Here is an 18,654-nt window from a genome sequence, read left to right as displayed (position 1 = left end):
ATTGATGTCAAAGACACAGAGTTTGTGGTGGGGACACACCACCTTCAATACTTCTTCATACAGCTCTCATATCATATCTCAAACAGATACCAACCTGGCGATAGTAGACTTTTGAGATGATTCAGGCTTTCTCCAACCTTATCAAAATCGGGTAGCAACTTAGCAAGTTCTGCATCAGAGAAGATTTCCCTAATTTTTTCTAAAAAAAAAGTTGAAAGTATATTAATGCCCATATTTTACATTTGCATTCACTATTCTCTTCAGGCAAAAGTATAGTTACAACATAAGAAATAGGAGGAGTAGGCCATATGGGTCCCTGAGCCATTCAATAAAATCATGGCTGAGCATTTACATCAACTCCACTTTCCCACCCTATCCCCATATTCTTCAATTCCCTTAATGCCCAAAAATCTATCAATCTCAGTCTTGAATATAGTCAACAACTGAGTATTCACAGCCCACTGGAGTAGAGAATTCCAAAGATTCACAAACCTCTAATTGAAGAAACACCTCCTCATCTCAGTCTGAAATGAGCAACCCCTTATCCTGTGCCTATGACCCCTAGTTCTAGACTCTTTAGCCAGGGAAAACAACCACTTAATGCCTGCACTAAAATTGCGGTTCAGTGGGGGGGGGAAAGAGAGCGGACTTAATTTTTGCTGAGAAATTCAGGTAACTTCCCTCGAACCAACGCATATTAACACAGGAAAACAAAATGTTTCCTCTTTAAGTCCTAACACCATTTTAAATGAACAGAAAATAGTCTGTGCAGTCTTTCATGAGAATCAATACTGAACAAAAAAGCAGCACATTTGCTTCTGATTTCCTAGCTTGAAAAGTGGCATAACGTCCAAAACTATTAAGTCATCCACCTGTTTAACAGTAAACATTTAGGTACATTTGCTGTTGTTAATGGGCTAGATTTTGGGGTCAGCGGTGTCAGTCAGTTTGAATCAGGCACCAAGTCAAGGGGATCTCCAGGCATCCAGCAACAGTGAGGTCATCATGCAGGATAAACGGCCAATCATATTTAAGTATTCTCAGACACCAAACCAAGAAGTAGAAACCATTGAATCCTTTCATGTTTAATTTTTAAATTTTACAGAAAGCTAAATAAATGACTGGTACATAACCTGGGATTAAGGTAGAAGCTAAAATATAAACAAACATTTAAAAAATGTGGAATTTCTTATAATTGAAATATCTGATATTCAACAATTATAAAATTACACTTTCAGGGCTAGTGAGGCTGTTTAACAGTAATTATAAACTTAGTGCGCTGTTATAAAATGCAGTTACACCTGATTCAACAAAATAACTTTCTAAAGGGTTTTTACACCAAGACTACGAGCACAAGAGTGGAGATTCTCATCAGTTCAATGATTTCTAATTGATTGCATTCTGGAGGTACTTCAACATTGTGCCCTCTGGAGGAGCATAAAAACATTGACAGCAACTTTTGATTTCTCACACTCATGTGCAGACTCCAGAGGTTGCTGTCAGTTGCAGAGGAATTAAGGATGGCGAACGCCAACAGTTTCACAATGACCACCAATATTAAATTATACTTTTAGAACATAGAACATTACAGCGCAGTACAGGCCATTCAGCCCTCGATGTTGCGCCGACCTGTGAAACCATCTGACCTACACTATTCCATTTTCATCCATATGTCTATCCAATGACCACTTAAATGCCCTTAAAGTTGGCGAGTCTACTACTGTTGCAGGCAGGGCGTTCCACGCCCCTACTACTCTCTATGTAAAGAAACTACCTCTGACATCTGTCCTATATCTATCACCCCTCAACGTAAAGCTATGTCCCCTCGTGTTTGCCATCACCATCCGAGGAAAAAGGCTCTCACTATCCACCCTGTCCAACCCTCTGATTATCTTATATGTCTCTATTAAGTCACCTCTTCTCCTCCTTCTCTCTAACGAAAACAACCTCAAGTCCCTCAGCCTTTCCTCGTAAGACCTTCCCTCCATACCAGGCAACATCCTAGTAAATCTCCTCTGCACCTTTTCCAAAGCTTCCACATCCTTCCTGTAATGCGGTGACCAGAACTGCACGCAATACTCCAGGTGCGGCCGCACAAGAGTTCTGTACAGCTGCAGCATGACCTCATGGCTCCTAAACTCGATCCCCCTACTAATAAAAGCTAACACACCATATGCCTTCTTAACAGCTCTATTAACCTGGGTGGCAACTTTCAGGGATTTATGTACCTGGACACCAAGATCTCTCTGCTCATCTACACTACCAAGAATCTTCCCATTAGCCCAGTATTCTGCAATCCTGTTACTCCTTCCGAAGTGAATCACCTCGCACTTTTCCGCATTAAACTCCATTTGCCATCTCTCAGCCCAGCTCTGCAGCCTATGTCCCTCTGTAACCTACAACATCCTTCGGCACTATCCACAACTCCACCGACCTTCGTGTCATCCGCAAATTTACTAACCCACCCTTCTTACACCCTCATCCAGGTCATTTATAAAAATGACAAACAGCAGTGGCCCCAAAACAGATCCTTGCGGTACACCACTAGAAACTATACTCCAGGATGAACATTTACCATCAACCACCACCCTCTGTCTTCTTTCAGCTAGCCAATTTCTGATCCAAAGCACTAATTCACCTTCAATCCCATACTTCTGTATTTTCTGCAATAGCCTACCGTGGGGGACTTTATCAAACGCCTTACTGAAATCCATATAGCCCACATCCACGGCTTTACCCTCATCCACCTGTTTGGTCACCTTCTCGAAAAACTCAATAAGGTTTGTGAGGCACGACCTACCCTTCACAAAACCGTGCTGACTATCTCTAATGAACTTATTCTTTTCAAGATGATTATAAATCCTATCTCTTATAACCTTTTCCAACATTTTACCCACAACCGAAGTAAGGCTCACAGGTCTATAATTACCAGGGCTGTCTCTACTCCCCTTCTTGAACAAGGAGACAACATTTGCTATCCTCCAGTCTTCCGGCACTATTCCTGTCGACAATGACGACATAAAAATCAAGGACAAAGGCTCTGCAATCTCCTCCCTGGCTTCCCAGAGAATCCTAGGATAAATCCCATCTGGCCCAGGGGACTTATCTATTTTCACACTTTCCAAAATTGCTAACACCTCCTCCTTGTGAACCTCAATCCCATCTAGCCTAGTAGTCTGTATCTCAGTATCCTCCTCGACAACATTTTCTTTCTCCACTGTAAATACTGACGAAAAATATTCATTTAACACTTCCCCTATCTCCTCCGATTCCACACACAACTTCCCACTACTATCCTTGATTGGCCCTAACCTATCTCTAGTCATTCTTTTATTCCTGATATACCTATAGAAAGCCTTCGGGTTTTCTTTGATCCTATCCGCCAATGACTTCTCGTGTCCTCTCCTTGCTCTTATCTCTCCCTTTAGATCCTTCCTGGCTAGCTTGTAACTCTCAAGCGCCCTAACTGAGCCTTCACGTCTCATCCTAACATAAGCCTTCTTCTTCCTCTTGACAAGCGCTTCAACTTCTTTAGTAAACCACGGCTCCCTCGCTCGACAACTTCCTCCCTGCCTGACAGGTACATACTTATCAAGGACACGCAGTAGCTGCTCCTTGAATAAGCTCCACATTTCGATTGTGCCCATCCCCTGCAGCTTCCTTCCCCATCCTACGCATCCTAAATCTTGCCTAATCGCATCATAATTTCCTTTCCCCCAGCTATAATTCTTGCCCTGCTGTATATGCCTGTCCCTGCCCATCGCTAAGGTAAACCTAACCGAATTGTGATCACTATCGCCAAAGTGCTCACCAACTTCTAAATCTAACACCTGGCCGGGTTCATTACCCAGTACCAAATCCAATGTGGCATCGCCCCTGGTTGGCCTGTCTACATACTGTGTCAGAAAACCCTCCTGCACACACTGGACAAAAACAGACCCATCCAAAGTACTCGAACTATAGTATTTCCAGTCAATATTTGGAAAGTTAAAGTCCCCCATAACCACTACCCTGTTACTCTCGCTCCTGTCAAGAATCATCTTTGCTATCCTTTCCTCTACATCTCTGGAACTATTTGGAGGTCTATAGAAAACTCCCAACAGGGTGACCTCTCCTCTCCTGTTTCTAACCTCGGCCCAGACTACCTCTGTAGACGAGTCCTCAAACGTCCTTTCTGCCGCTGTAATACTTTCCTTGATTAACAATGCCACACCCCCCCCCTCTTTTACCATCTTCTCTGTTCTTAGTAAAACATCTAAATCCCGGAACCCGCAACATCCATTCCTGTCCCTGCTCTACCCATGTCTCTGAAATGGCCATGAAGGGATCAGATCAAGACCTGGATCATTTAAAGGTAAGCAACAGCACAGCAATCAGAACAATTAAATCACTGTAATATATTCTGAACAGACATCACAGCTTAAGTACTTTTGAATATATATCTGCAACTAAAAACAGCTCACCAAAGTTAATATGCTCATCAAGCTCCCAGATAAAATTTGGAATTATCCACTTATACTCTGTTAGGTCAGGCATCATTTCCTTCCATTGGTCATACGTCTATGAAAGAAAATAGATAAACATAAATACAAAAGCAAAATACTGGCGAGGCTGGAAATCGGAAATAAAATCAGAAATGTTGTAAATACTCAGCAGGTCTGGCGGCATCTGTGGAGAGAGAAAATGAATTAACATTTCTGGTCGATAACCTTTCATCAGAACTTGAAAATATTAGAAATAAATATTTTTACAGTGCAGCCAAAAGATATGTGATAATCAAGTCCAATGAAGCAGCTGTTCTCAAACTTTTCCATCCACGGACCACTTAGGCAGGGCAAAAGACCCCACAGACCAACTGAGAAATATTTTGCTGCTACATGTAATAAATTTATTAATTTTTAACATAAGTAAATTATCAATTCATGCCAGCAAAAGTATAAATATTTTCATATTATAAACATTAATACAAGAGAACACATTTTGTTGAAACATTCTGATATGTTCCATCATCACAATAATTTTCTGAGAAACTAATACTTATCTTACATCTATATCAAACAAAATCAACGTTAACATAAATCTTGCTTATAAAACGCGCTGTTGTTGTTCGCACATGATGACCCATGTTGCACACACAGCGGCTGGTCTGGTTGTGTGACATCATGTGAGGGTTCTGGCCTGTCCTCTCATATGGCCTTGGCCGTGGCATTGCGCGTCAGTGACTGGCATCTTGGACCAGCCTGCGGACCACCTCGAGGACCCTCATGAACTACCTGGATGACCCTCGTTGGCCACCAGTGATCCACAGACCACACTTTGAGAACCACTGCAATAAAGTTTCAATTTAAACTTCCTTTATGCTTCAGTATTTTTGCAAGTCCTCTAATTTTGCTTTTAGAATTTTGAGTAGCAGCAAAATACCAAATGGAACATCTCATTGAAATGTATAAGCTAAATAACTTCACAAATATAGGAACAGTTGAAATGAACTATATAATGAAAAAAAACACAAGCCTACAAAACATTAAGGCAATGAAGAAATTTTTAATAGCAATGATGAAATAATTTACATATTCTTATGCAGTCAGTTGGAGGAAGATGGGTTAAGTTTATTCTTGAGACTCTGTCATGCCTCTGAAGTGATAAGCAAACTCGTGGTTAGCTAATAAAAATATATTATCCCTCCCATCAGTTCTTTTTCATTTTCCCAGAATATTGCCTACGAAGTGTATAAATTAATACAAGTTTCTGACATACCTTCTTTGCTGTGTAACCACCTCCTACTGCTGATCCCAGTACAAGGTAGCGAATTTTTAGCAGTCGTGTTGCCAATCTAGCTAGAATGAAATTTCTGTGGGGATAGCATCCAACTTTCAAAGGAAGTGGCTTTTGTGGCCTCAGGGAAAGTCTGTTGAAAGTGGAGTATGGGCGAGCTGCAGAATTCCAGGGTAGCCTGCGAGAATTAATGCGAGGTGTATTCAGGTGGTGAACAGTTCGGGACACCGAGTACAGTCTCTGTACAGGGAACTTCATTTTAACACCAATATTGCCTCAGAGTGTTTGCCAGCAAGCTAAGGTAGAACAGAAGAGGAAAAAATAAACATTAGTGTTATATAAATATACTGGGCCCACAATAATGAGAACACCATAGTAAAATAGTTTTGTTTTGTACAGGCTGTTGATAAAGTCTAAGAATGCAGCAGGGAGGCAAGTAATAAATATAGTTAGGTCAATCACTCCAGATGGCACCATCAAGCAGTGATGGACAACCAAAGTGGGCAAAGGTAAGACAAAGTGGTACAGAGAGGATGGAATATATGATCCAATAACTCAAGGACTGAAGCACTTGAATCTTTTCAAGTTGGAGGGCACATTATGACTGTAACTGTGAACAATGTAATGAGGCTGTACAAACATACAGTATAGTGCATTCGAAATATTAATAGTAGCAATGCTTTCTATTACTAATTCATTTTATTTTTGAGCCAAAATCTTGAAAAAAAGCAACACAACAATCCTACCCTATTCCTAAAGGAAGAAATTAAATTGAAAGAAATGAGCTTTGATGGGCCGAATGACTTTTTCTAATACGACTTCTTATCCTCTTGCGTTCAATGACAATGCACTGTAGGCAGAAGCATCCTCCTTATTTACGTTAAAATCCAGTCTTTCTTTCTTCTCTATTTCTCTTCCTGTACCTGATTTGACATTGAATTCACTCACTCTAATCTAACCATCCTTCTCATCCTTGTGCTGTTTACTTCTTAATTCTTCAATCTAATTGGTTCAGGAGATACAATGGTTCACTCAGGCCCCAGATGCCGTTTCTCTTGACGTGACATTATCAGCTCGCACATTCAGCAAGTTGTCGTGCAAAAAATTAAAAAACCTAAACTTGCAAGGGCAAGTCTAACTAACAGATGACGTTAGATGTCCAGCTACAGCAACATTTGGCTAACATCTTTTATTTTCATAATAGCATGCAATTAAAATTATGTACTAAAAATGAAGTTGAGCTCCTGTTTCAAATCCTGATTGAAAGCAATATGAAGCACAGTTAACAGTTTGTATAAACCAGGAACTGCATTAAAGCAAAATTGGAATTTTGAACAGTTTGCTCTGAGCTATAATGAATATTCCATCTTTTACTGAAATGTTCCATTTTTCTTCAAATGAACTGCTATTTCAAACTTCTATTTCCCCAAGTGCTAATTCTCATGAGGTCATTATACACCTACTCTAGCATATAGGAAATGACAAGGATGAAGGGGAAACGATGCAAGAAAACAAGGTTTTCCTTTTATGCTCATCTTTTCCCAAAATGTTGTGCAATGATAAGCTCCATGTGTCTTTCTTCTTCCATCTCTGTAACCCCCTCCCCAAGCTGAAGAACCCTTTCCCCAGGGGCAATATTTAGATCCCAAAAAGGTTTGTGCTGTCGTCCCTGGCACTATCAGTTCCTAGTTATCATTGTGTCATAACTGCTGCTAGTCTTCTATGAGCTTTGTCTTAAGAATTAGATTATTGTACTTTGTTTTGATTTTCATTTAATGTTAATATCTGCTAAAGATTTTAAAATACGCTAGTTATCTTTTACAAAGATTCTCTCAATGGGTGTGGCATCAATTACGTAACTTTCCCCTATACCTCTGATATTACACCACAAAGTCAAAATAAAATAAATGGTATAGCAAGATAATCAAGTTTATAACAAAGAAGTAGGATCAAAAGTTAAGGAAAAATGGTTCATTTGGAGCATAATATTATACAAGCAATTTTATACAATCTAGAGACAAAAATATGCAATTCCTTCTATCAGCAATAAATGGAAGGGTTACGCTGCAATACATTGTTAAATACTCATCTTAAGTCCTTACCTACAGCAACATGGTTAACAGTGATCTTATTCAACTTATCCAGGTCTAAGGAAAAAGGTAATATTTCCATTTTTATCTGAAAGTGTAATGTTAAGTACTAATTCTGCGACAGTAGAAAAATAAGGAAAAATTGTTCATAGTCAGCACAGTTCCCATTAAGATAAGTGGATTTACATTCAAAGAGATTAAAATCCTGTTGCCCAAATTAATAAAGCCATCTTGATATTTTGGAGGTCAGCTTTGTGATGCAAGTCTTCAAAGAACAGAATTCCATTACATCATAAAGCGCAATATCAATGGTGCACAAGGCTGGCCAGTAACTTACCAGAGAAGTGAGAAGCTGCAGCATTAGAGTTAGAGCTTTGAACCTTTAGTACAGAGTGCTGTATCAAATCAAGCAGTCTGATTCACTTAAATGGCACCAAAAGGGCAAGTAAGGAACAGAATAATGAACAAGCAAGTTGCTGAATTTATTTTCGAAGCTACCAATGCTAAACTGGCAAGTAGCAGAAAGCTAGAAAACAGCTCAAGTAATTTTTCAGCGTTTCTGTCTTCCTTTTCCATCGCAGGTCAGTGTATACAGCTAGAACTAACATTTCTAACACATCAAGTTTTGTGAATGAGAGAAAGATGCATCATTGGTACTATATGTTAAGTCCTACTCCTGTGGTACAACAATATCCAGAGTCTACCACAACAACCCACAGATGAACACAAGGAAATGACAGGAAGGAAAAGACCATCTGATCCAGCAAGCCTACCCCACATTCATGATGTCTAAATACTTCCCAGCATCCCCTACCCCAGATGTCAAGCTATCTCCTGGGAGAGGTAAAAAGAACAGAAAGGTCCCAGGGCCAAAAAGGGTAAAGAAATCTGGAAAATTCCTCTCCGACCCCCACCCCCCCACCTGCCCTTAGGTTATCAAAATCCGTCCAGGAAACCATACTGACATGACAACCAGGTATGAAAGGGTTAAGGCAACAGGGGAGGTGGGGTTCTAGTTCCTATAAGAAATTTGTGACAGATGCATTATTTTCATTGCTCCCTTCCCAAAGTATATTGTGACAGCCAAGCACAAGTTACAAAAAATAACTATAAAGGTTCAAATGCGGAAAAAATAATTATTTTTTTTTTAGTGTTTTATACAGTTTTGAACTAATCATGTTATTAGAATTGAGATTTTTTTTTGCTGTCTCTGAAGAGGACTGATATTTGCACCGGAGCTAAAGGTCAATAATGCTTAATTCAGGCACTTCAGCCAGTCAATTGGACAGGTCCTAAGTTACCAAAGTGACTATAATTTAAAAGTACTTCATTGGCTGTAAAACACTTTGAGACGTCCGGTGGTCAGGAATGGCACTTTATAAATGTAAGTCTTTCTAGAATATGTTGAATTTCATTTCTTTGGGCACCGTAACTCGACTGTGGCAAAAATAACCCTGGTCACTGCTATACCAACCACAGCTTCAGCAGCAATTATAAATCGACCATGGAATGCAAGGGGGACACAAATCTTCACAGAATCATACAATGGTCAGAGCAGAGGAGGAGGCTATTCAACCCATCGCGTCTCTGTCAGCTCTCTGCAACAACAATTTAGCGAGTCCCACTCCCCTGTCCTTTCTCTACAGCCGTGCAGTTTTTTCCCTTTCAGGTGTTTATCCCACTCCCTTTTAGAAACCACGACTGAATCTCCTTCAACCACCTCCTCAGGCAGTGCATTCCAGATCGCAACCGATCACTGCGTAAAAAGATTTTACTCTTGCCGCCTTTGGTTCTTTTGCCAATCACTTTAAATCTGTGCCCTTTGGTTCTCAACCCTTCTGCCAATGGGAGTACGTTCCTCTATCTACACTGTCCAGACTCATAATTTTGAACACCTCTGTCAAAAGTCATTTAAATAATAGGGGGAAAAAAAGGAAGATGTATGGGAAAAAGAAAAAGGGAATAGGCAAATAAAGTACTTGCTCTTTAAGCAAATACTGAAAACCACTGAGCAACAGATTACTTGCATTGACACGCAGGACTAGAATTGGGTCCAAAATCAATTTCCTTCTTGAATTCCCACCTGCCCCAGGCCTGTGTAAGCCTATTATTACAGGAAATGCCAAGACAGCAAAAAAGAAACTGGAGTTTCTGCTAGGTTGTGCTAGCACTTCCAGTTGAATCGGCTAAATCAGCGCAAAAGATTGAGGACTTTTAAGCACAAAAGTAGATTCAGCCCAAATCGAACTTCTGCGATCTTTTGCACTAGTTTAAAAACATTGCACTGGAAGCCGGCCCCGCCTATAAAACTGGCCACACCCCAAATCAAATTAATTACCAAGGCGAGTTTGCGCTGATTACACCTGTCTGCGAGCCTTTAAAGAGGCTCTTAAAATTAAGCCTTTTTCTTAGGCGCAAGGGCCTTAATAGACACCTTTTAAAAGCTTTTAAACTTTAAGTTTACTCAGAAACTGACTATTGTATAGCAATGAACCTAGGAAATCATTCTGTACAGTTTTTAAAGACATTCTCAACTATTTAAAATCAGGTTACTCACAGGTCACCAGACATTGAATAAAAATGTTTTCTTTTGTGAAAAACTCATTTTTAGCTTATTCATAAAACTGCACCAGGTTACCTCTCAAATATATCAAGGAATAGTTTTTAATGCATTTTTTAAAAATTACGTTGTAAAATGTTGCCCAGTTGTGCCGGTTCATGGAAGATTTTAACAAGTGGCGACATGCAAATGAGTTTGAGTAAAAAATTGACATGGAAAAATTAGCGCAATTTTGAGTATAATTTGTACCCAGATCGCCGATTGTGCCCAAAGGCGAAAATCGTGGCAATTTTGTAGATCTCCCAATCTTTGAAAAGTTTCACTGGCTCCTTACGCATCAGAGAATTGAGCTCCCTTCCTCATTTTCAAAGCCCTCTATGATCTATTTCAGTGATGATCTCCAAACATTTTTCCCTGTCACAATGTGCATTCTTTTGACACTGGATTACTCATTTTTTTCCCTGTGCTTCACCACTGCTGGTAATTCCTTTAGTCATTATGCCCCAACCCTTTGGAACTTACTTTGCAAAATAAAAGCAAATACTGTGGATGCTGGAAATCTGAAACAAAAACAAAGTGCTGGAAAAACTCAACAGGTCTCGTAGCATTTTTTAAAATTCATTCATGGGATGTGGGCATCACTGGCTAGGCCAGCGTTTATTGCCCATCCCTAATTGCTCTTGCCTGGATGGGTGCAGCTCCAACACTCAAGAAGCTCAACACCATCCAGGACAAAGCAGCCCGCTTGACTGGCACCCCATCCACAAACATTCACTCCCTCTATCACACTCCTGACTTGTGCCATGTAGATGGTGGGAAGGCTTTGGGGAGTCAGGAGGTGAGTTACTCACCTCAGGATTCCCAGCATCTGACCTGCTCTTGTAGCCATGGTATTTATATGGCTACTCCAGTTCAGTTTCTGGTCAATGGTAACCACTCGGATGCTGATAGTGGGGGATTCAGCGATGGTAATGCCATTAAATGTCAAGGGGAGATGGTTAGATTCTCTCTTGTTGGAGATGGTCATTGCCTGGCACTTGTGTGGTGCGAATGTTACTTGCCACTTATCAGCTCAAGCCTAGATATTCTCCAGGTCTTGCTGCATTTCTACACGGACTGCTTCAGTAGCTGAGTCGTCGAGAATGGTGAACACTGTGCAATCATCAGCGAACAACCCCACTTCTGACCTTATGATTGAAGGAAGGTCATTGACGAAGCAGCTGAAGATGGTTGGGCCCAGGACACTACCCTGAGGAACTCCTGCAGTGATGTCCTGGAGCTGAGATGATTGACCTCCAACAACCATGATTCCCATTGACTTCAGTTTTGCTAGGGCTCCTTGATGCCATACTAGGTCAAATGCTACCTTGATGTCAAGGCCAGTCACTCTCACCTCACCTCGAGTTCAGCTCTTTTGTCCATGTTTGAACCAAGGCTGTAATGAGGTCAGGAGCTGAGTGGCCCTGGCGGAACCCAAACTGAGCGTCACTGAGCAGGTGATTGCTAAGCAAGTGCCACTTGATAGCACTGTCGATGACACCTTCCATCACTTTACTGATGATTGAGAGCAGACTGTGGGGTGGTAATTGGCTGGGTTGGACTTGTCCTGCTTTTTGTGTACAGAACATACCTGGACAATTTCCCACATTGCAGGGTAGATGCCAGTGTTGTAACTGTACTGGAACAGCTTAGCTAGGGGCGTGGCAAGTTCTGGAACACAGGTCTTCAGTACCATTGCCAGAATATTGTCAGGGCCCATAGCCTTTGCAGTATCCAGTGCCTTCAGTCGTTTCTTGATATCACGCGGAGTGAATCGAATTGGCTGAAGTCTGGCAATTGTGATGCTGGGGACTTCAGGAGGAGGCCGAGATGGATCATCCACTCGGCACATCTGGCTGAAGATTGTTGCAAATGCGTCAGCCTTATCTTTCGCACTAATGTGCTGGGCTCCCCCATCATTGAGGATGAGGATATTTGTGGAGCCACCTCCTCCAGTTAGCTGTTTAATTGTCCACCACCATTTACGGCTGGATCTGGCAGGATTGCAGAGTTTAGGTCTGATCCGTTGGTTATGGGATCACTTAGCTCTGTCCATTGCATGCTGCTTACGCTGTTTGGCACGCAATGTGGAGAGAGAAAGAGTTAACGTTTCAAGTCGGTGACCTTTCATCAGTTTCATCTGTATTTGCAGCACTTTCTGTTTTTATTATCACAAAATCTTCAGCCTCACTTCCCCCTTCCCTGTTTCATTAGCCTCCTAATACCACTTTTTACAACTCTATCTTTGAGCCAACTCTAATTTCTGTGCTTTTTGCCACTCAGTATCCACTTTTCCCCTGCCGTGAAAGTGCTCTGACATCTTACTTTGCTAAATAAGCGGTATAACAGCAGCTTATATAGCAGCTTTATGTAGTAAAATGTCCCAAGGTGCTTCACAGGAGCATTATCACACAAAATTTGACATTGAGCCATGTAGCGATATTAGGACATGTGACCGAATGCTTGGTCAAAGAGGTAAACAGGCAGAAAGATTTAAGGAGGGAATTCTGGAGGTTAGGACCTAAAAGCTGTAAGTACAGACACCAATAGTGGAGCAAAGAAATCAAGGGAGTGGAAGAGGCCAGAATTGGAGGACTGCAGAATTCTTGGAGGATTGCAGGACTGGAGCAGGTTACAAAGACAGGGAAGGATTTGAAAACAAACTTGAAAATTTTAAAGTTGAGGCATTTCTGAACCAGGAGCCAATGCTAGGAGGGGATAGAAGTGCAAATTGTTGCTTCAGCTTTCCTGTAGACTCACTGGAGATAAATTCAGAAATGGTAATTTTAACCTAACCTGCCTAGCAGGCAACTGACAGGACTGAATCAGATGCCCATTTTACAGCATCGAATGTGATGTAAAACAGGAGGATGATCTGACCCAGACAGATTATCCCCTAATCTTCTGGGTGTGAATTATTTAACACTGCTCTCCCACAAATCAGACATAGCAAAACACCACCTTAAAGGGAGGCAGTTTCTATTGGAGAACTACTTCACTTGAACATCTCCTTTGTTCGTATTTCAAATATTAACTTCCTCTTCACAATTGCTCTGATTGGTGTGGAAAGAGATGCAGTAGTTTTTGTCGAGGTTCATCCCAAGCAGCTCTGTAACACAGGAGTCTGTGCTCTACGGGCTGTTCCCAGGGATGCACACTGAGACAAACATCAACTGCTGCTGGAGGACTATTAATTCGGTGAAAGACGCCCTTTGGTCTGCCCGAAACTTGTTGGTCTTCCAGCGCAAAGAGTTGTCCACGACCAAATGTTGCAGACTGGCACATTCCAAGGTCCAGGACTACGTGCTGAGGGACGCACTAAAGCTTGGGGCAGCCGTAGCAAAGGCTCAATGGGAAAAGACCACAGTGTAAGGTCCCCCCACCAAGCTGAGCTGAGGGGCTGGATCCATGGGAAACCCCTCAAACTGTATCGGAAAAATTTTCATTTGCTGTAAAATGTAAAAATGTTAATGGCATGACAAATGAAATGGAAGGGTTGTGAGGCAACTCATGATTGTATTGAAGGAAACTGATCACCTTTGCACTGTTCGTATTTTTTGACTTGATGCTGTTTTAAACTGTTTGGGAATGTATTTTTTTACAGATTTTTATGAATAAAGTATATTTTGGAAATAATAAAAAAAAACAATTGCTCTGTCTGCATCTCATTCCCTTTACAGCTCAATTAGAGATGTGGTTTCTTTAATCTTCCTGATAAGCCTATCACAGTTCCTTTGTTTCCTTTTTTTCCCTTGCTCCATTTTTATAGCCCATCAGCTGTGTAAGCAGATAGCTCACCCCATTTACAGGTGACATAAAAAGCTACATCACCAATTGCAAATTTCTTTGTCCATGCTGTTTGTTTTGAAATACTTTCAAAAGTCTTGAACTGTCAAATTTGTTTCATATTTTTCACCTTGGTTTTACAACTGATACCAGTTTCTCTTAACAAGCTATGCTGAACAGCCCTGATTTCAAAACAGAATGTGGTGAACTATTCCATACTTTACTGAAAACAATTAACAATTTTCCTTAAGTGTATCCACCTCATAGGTGCACAGATTTCTGAAGTGGCACATCAATGTCCAGAGAACAATTTCTTTTGCCCTAAATTGAACTCCACCTCCCCAAACACAGAACATTTTCAAAAGAGGTCACTCCATTTCCAACTCTAAAGTTGGAGCTGACACTAACTCTAACCTGGTTCAAGAAATCTGTATCAGCCACACAACCAAAATCAAAAACGATGAAGGAATTTCAGTCTGAGAAAGAAATATCGGAGGTGTTTCAAAACAAAGAAACCTCTGTTCAATAAAGTCACATTTTATGTAACCTGTAAGTGTAGTGAGAAAAGGGGCGGCACAGTGGCGCAGTGGTTAGCACTGCAGCCTCACAGCTCTAGGGACCCGGGTTCGATTCTGGGTACTGCCTGTGTGGAGTTTGCAAGTTCTCCCTGTGTCTGCGTGGGTTTTCTCCGGGTACTCCGGTTTCCTCCCACAAGCCAAAAGACTTGCAGGTTGGTAGGTAAATTGGCCATTATCAATTGTCACTAGTAAAGGGAAATACAGGGACAGGTGGGGATGTTTGGTAGGAATATGGGATTAATGTAGGATTAGTATAAATGGGTGGTTGATGGTCAGCACAGACTCGGTGGGCCGAAGGGCCTGTTTCAGTGCTGTATCTCTAATCTAATCTAATCTAAATACACCCAAAATTAGTTGCAGAAACAGTTTTAAGTCATATAATTATCAAATAAACAATTTTTCCCACAAGATTAAAAGCACAATTGTTCTTTCAAAGAACTAGCACAGATGATGGGCTGATTATCAAGATCACCTTTTTTTAAAAAGAGCATAATTTTGCTGGGGAACTTTTCCAGGAACTCAGTATCAACATCAAGCATCCTCAAGTTAAGTACAGCAAAGCCAGATCAAAGCTTCCCTCTACTCTGTCCCAACTAAACGTTTCAGGCACAGTGGGGACCTTTTTCCCCCCCATATCACCATCCTGAGTGAAGCTGCTAATTAGGAATGGAGACGGTCCAAACTTATTTTACAAAAGATGCTTGTATTTCATCAATCTGGACTGAATTTGAACCCAGGTGCCAGAAGTGAAAGGCTACTGTCTAACCGCTGCACCAAATAGCTCTCTAAAGATCACTTATGTAACAAAATCATAATTAAAGATTCTACTATTGGTTTATATAAGTTTAGCTGTAAACAGTGTGAAATGCTGTCAAAATAAATTGCAAAGGACAATACAGTATATCCTCAACATTGCATTGAAACATCATCTTAGATTACATCTTCCAACACTGGAGGAAGGATGGAATTCTAGAACTTCTGCATAGAATTTTAACGGGTCATTTGCTCAGTTGTTATCTATGGGACCTTTCTATGCGCAAATCTGCAGCTACGTTTGTCCACATGACAACAGTGACCCCACTCAACAGTTTAGCTCATGTAATTCTTTAGTATCAACAATGCTTAAAGTTATGCAGCCTGTCAATAATTTATTGCTTTCTGATAAACATCCTCCAAGTATCCTTGATGTTCAATTATTTTCCCCATTGTGAAGTACTTAATTGCATAAAAAGCTCTACACAAGGTGCATACTGTTATGATAAAACCATATAAAAAGGATTTTAAAAAATGATGTTCTAAGTACAGAGGACTTGTTTTTTAAAATATAATAGACTTGATTCCTATAGGCCATTTAAAAATTATACTGGCTACCCTAATAAAGCACAAATATCACTTACTCTTGACTGCAAGTCAGAAAACACCACAGTGAATTCAACGTTTTGTATGACAGGTGGGCCAATTTAGAGACTAAAGTTGATGGATTTAGAGAAAGCTTAATTCATGAGGACCTGCTCTTACAAGAGGAGTTTAAAGAGCTGGTCCATCCAAATTGAAAAGTTGTCTTATAGCAACTGACATAACAAAAAAACCTCTAAATCATTGGTATTGGGAATGAGAAGTGGCAGAAAGAGTCAGGCTGATTTGGAGGTAGAAGGTAACATTACAAAGAAGTGCTGCTGGTCTACACACATCTCCTGAACTTTACACTCCACAAAAGGATTGGTGTGTGTCACAAACCCTCATAAAACAGAATATCCAAAGGTTAAAGAGAGAGTAAACCTATAATGGAAAAAGAGGTAGTCTCTAATCGGGATTTGCCACTAAAACAGTCAAACACATTTATCAAGTACTGAAATCAGCACAGATATTGCAACAGAAACCTAAAGATCTTATCAGCTACAAAATATGAGCAAGGAATGAGATGACAATGCGTTCAAAAAATACAGACGCACTACAAGGTATGTGGATACACAAAATTACATAAAAGCTACAGGAATTTAGTCCGAGCGCAGAAAACTTGATCGATTTAAAGGAGGTACCCTTAACTTGGATAACTCATCTGATAAATGTAACTATTAGTTCCTGATAGCAATTCCAAACCAACAGAAACCATAAGGCCCCAGTTGTTTGCTGACTTGGATGACCTCAAACTGGAGGGGCTGCTTAAAGGACGACAACTGACTGCAGAACCCAGAGGTCAGAGAGGTGCAATTCACACAGATTCTGCTCTTTGCTGCTGGCCAGTGACACCTATTGGAAGTGCAGATAGCCGGACGTTAAGCAAGGACAGGACTGGACTCGGTTACTCAGTTCCCTTCTTTGACATAGAAAAGGTCCCATGCCACTTCACAGGGGAGAAGCGAATGGCGAACAGTAGGAATGAGGGTACACAAGCAGGATTTAGTGTGGGTGATAAGAGTTTGGACAAATGGAGTTTGTACAAGACTGATCCGGGAGGTCAAACTCGGGCAGCGGGAGAAAGCTGCTGACATTAGGGGAGGAAGCAGGCAGGCCTCGGCTGACAGCCGATGTCTCACCGGCTAATACGCCAGGAAGGGCGGGTGGGGTTGACCGGGCCCTGCATTTCTACCCCGGAAAGGAGGCCGGGTCGGGCCGAGGTTTAGGGTTGGAGTAAAACAAGCGGCGGCGCCTCCTGGTTAGTTCCTGAGAGGAGAATCCCGGCGCGGGAGCCGGGCTGGGCCCCAACACCTCCCCCGGCCCTGCTCGTCACGCTGCTGCCGAGCCGCTTCTTACCAGCACGGGGCCCCCGGAGCCGTGGCGAGCGGTGAATCCACCCGGAGCCTCATTCACTTGGACCAACCCGATACTTCCGGTCCGCTGGTACAAAGTCCGGGTCACAAACCTGCACCCAAACAGCAGGGCCGTCCGGAGCGCAGAGTCCCTCCTCCTCCAGAATGCAACAACTGCCCAAAGCTGAGAGTCACACTGAACAAAGGCTTCTGTGCGACTAGAAATCATGCTGCAATGTTTCAGATTTTATTCTAAATAAAACAACTTAGACTGCAAGTATTTTAACTTCCCTGTAATATGAGAGAAATTTAGAAGTGCGATGTTATCAATAACTGTCAAGATGTGCAAATGTTATAAGTGAAATTTGTTTTGTCAAAAAGAGTGAGATCTACTTAAAGATGCGGCTCTGTGCTTATTTTTCCAAGTGAGAGACATAGTGGCTTATTATTGATGAGGTGAGAGTGAAAGTTTAGTTAGAAATACGATTATTTTAACGATTTCATAACATGAGTTCTGTGATATCGTTCTGCACAACTACAATGAAGCCCAACACGAGGTTCAATGGTAATATTTCGGGGGTTTTTTCCCTGAGCACTCTGCAGCCCTCTAATCTGAACATTGATTTCAGTAATTTTGGATGTTAGCTTATAACCTCAATGTTCTTTATAACTGGGCACAGCAATGTTGTATGTGAAATACAGCGAATTTGAGTGCTTAAGGGAATTGATGGTGGGTTAATGTCTCGCTGTGCACCTTTGTAAAGACGACTGTCAGTAGGGGCACAGTTGCAGGACTGGTGGGACCCACCGTTATTTGGCAGGTTTTTATTTTGGCAATTTTCCTTTAATTTTCTTAGCTTTTCGTGTTGGCCTTTCCTATGTCTTTTCACCATTTGCGATTTTATATTGATCACATGGTAACTGAGTGGAAAAATATTTGGGAGTGATCATTGACCACCACCTCAAAACAACAACAACAACTTATATTTATATAGCATCTTTAACAAAATAAACAGTTCTACGAGGAATTCCATAACATCATTAGCAGCATCCCCAACACCGAACACCTATTCCTG

General features: G+C 41.2%; 1 protein-coding gene across 4 annotated transcripts in view; it reads right to left on the bottom strand.

Annotated features, from left to right (window-relative positions):
• Positions 1-17,688, bottom strand: part of opa1 (OPA1 mitochondrial dynamin like GTPase) — a 149,701-nt gene extending 132,013 nt beyond the window's left edge. For all 4 annotated transcript variants that reach the window (XM_068042269.1, XM_068042272.1, XM_068042271.1 and 1 more), the window contains exons 1-4: positions 17,583-17,688; positions 5,758-6,071; positions 4,464-4,560; positions 95-199 (exon numbers count right to left, since the gene is read on the bottom strand). In XM_068042269.1, the coding sequence (XP_067898370.1) occupies positions 95-199; positions 4,464-4,560; positions 5,758-6,033 (478 nt within the window). In that variant the 5' untranslated portion in view covers positions 6,034-6,071; positions 17,583-17,688. The remainder of the gene's footprint in view (positions 1-94; positions 200-4,463; positions 4,561-5,757; positions 6,072-17,582) is intronic.
• Positions 17,689-18,654: the final 966 nt, after the last annotated feature.

The sequence above is a fragment of the Heterodontus francisci genome, chromosome 11, assembly GCF_036365525.1.
Source record: "Heterodontus francisci isolate sHetFra1 chromosome 11, sHetFra1.hap1, whole genome shotgun sequence".
Lineage (NCBI taxonomy): Eukaryota > Metazoa > Chordata > Chondrichthyes > Heterodontiformes > Heterodontidae > Heterodontus > Heterodontus francisci.
Note: the sequence above shows the minus strand (reverse complement) of the source record. Positions and strands in the feature narration are given on the sequence as shown.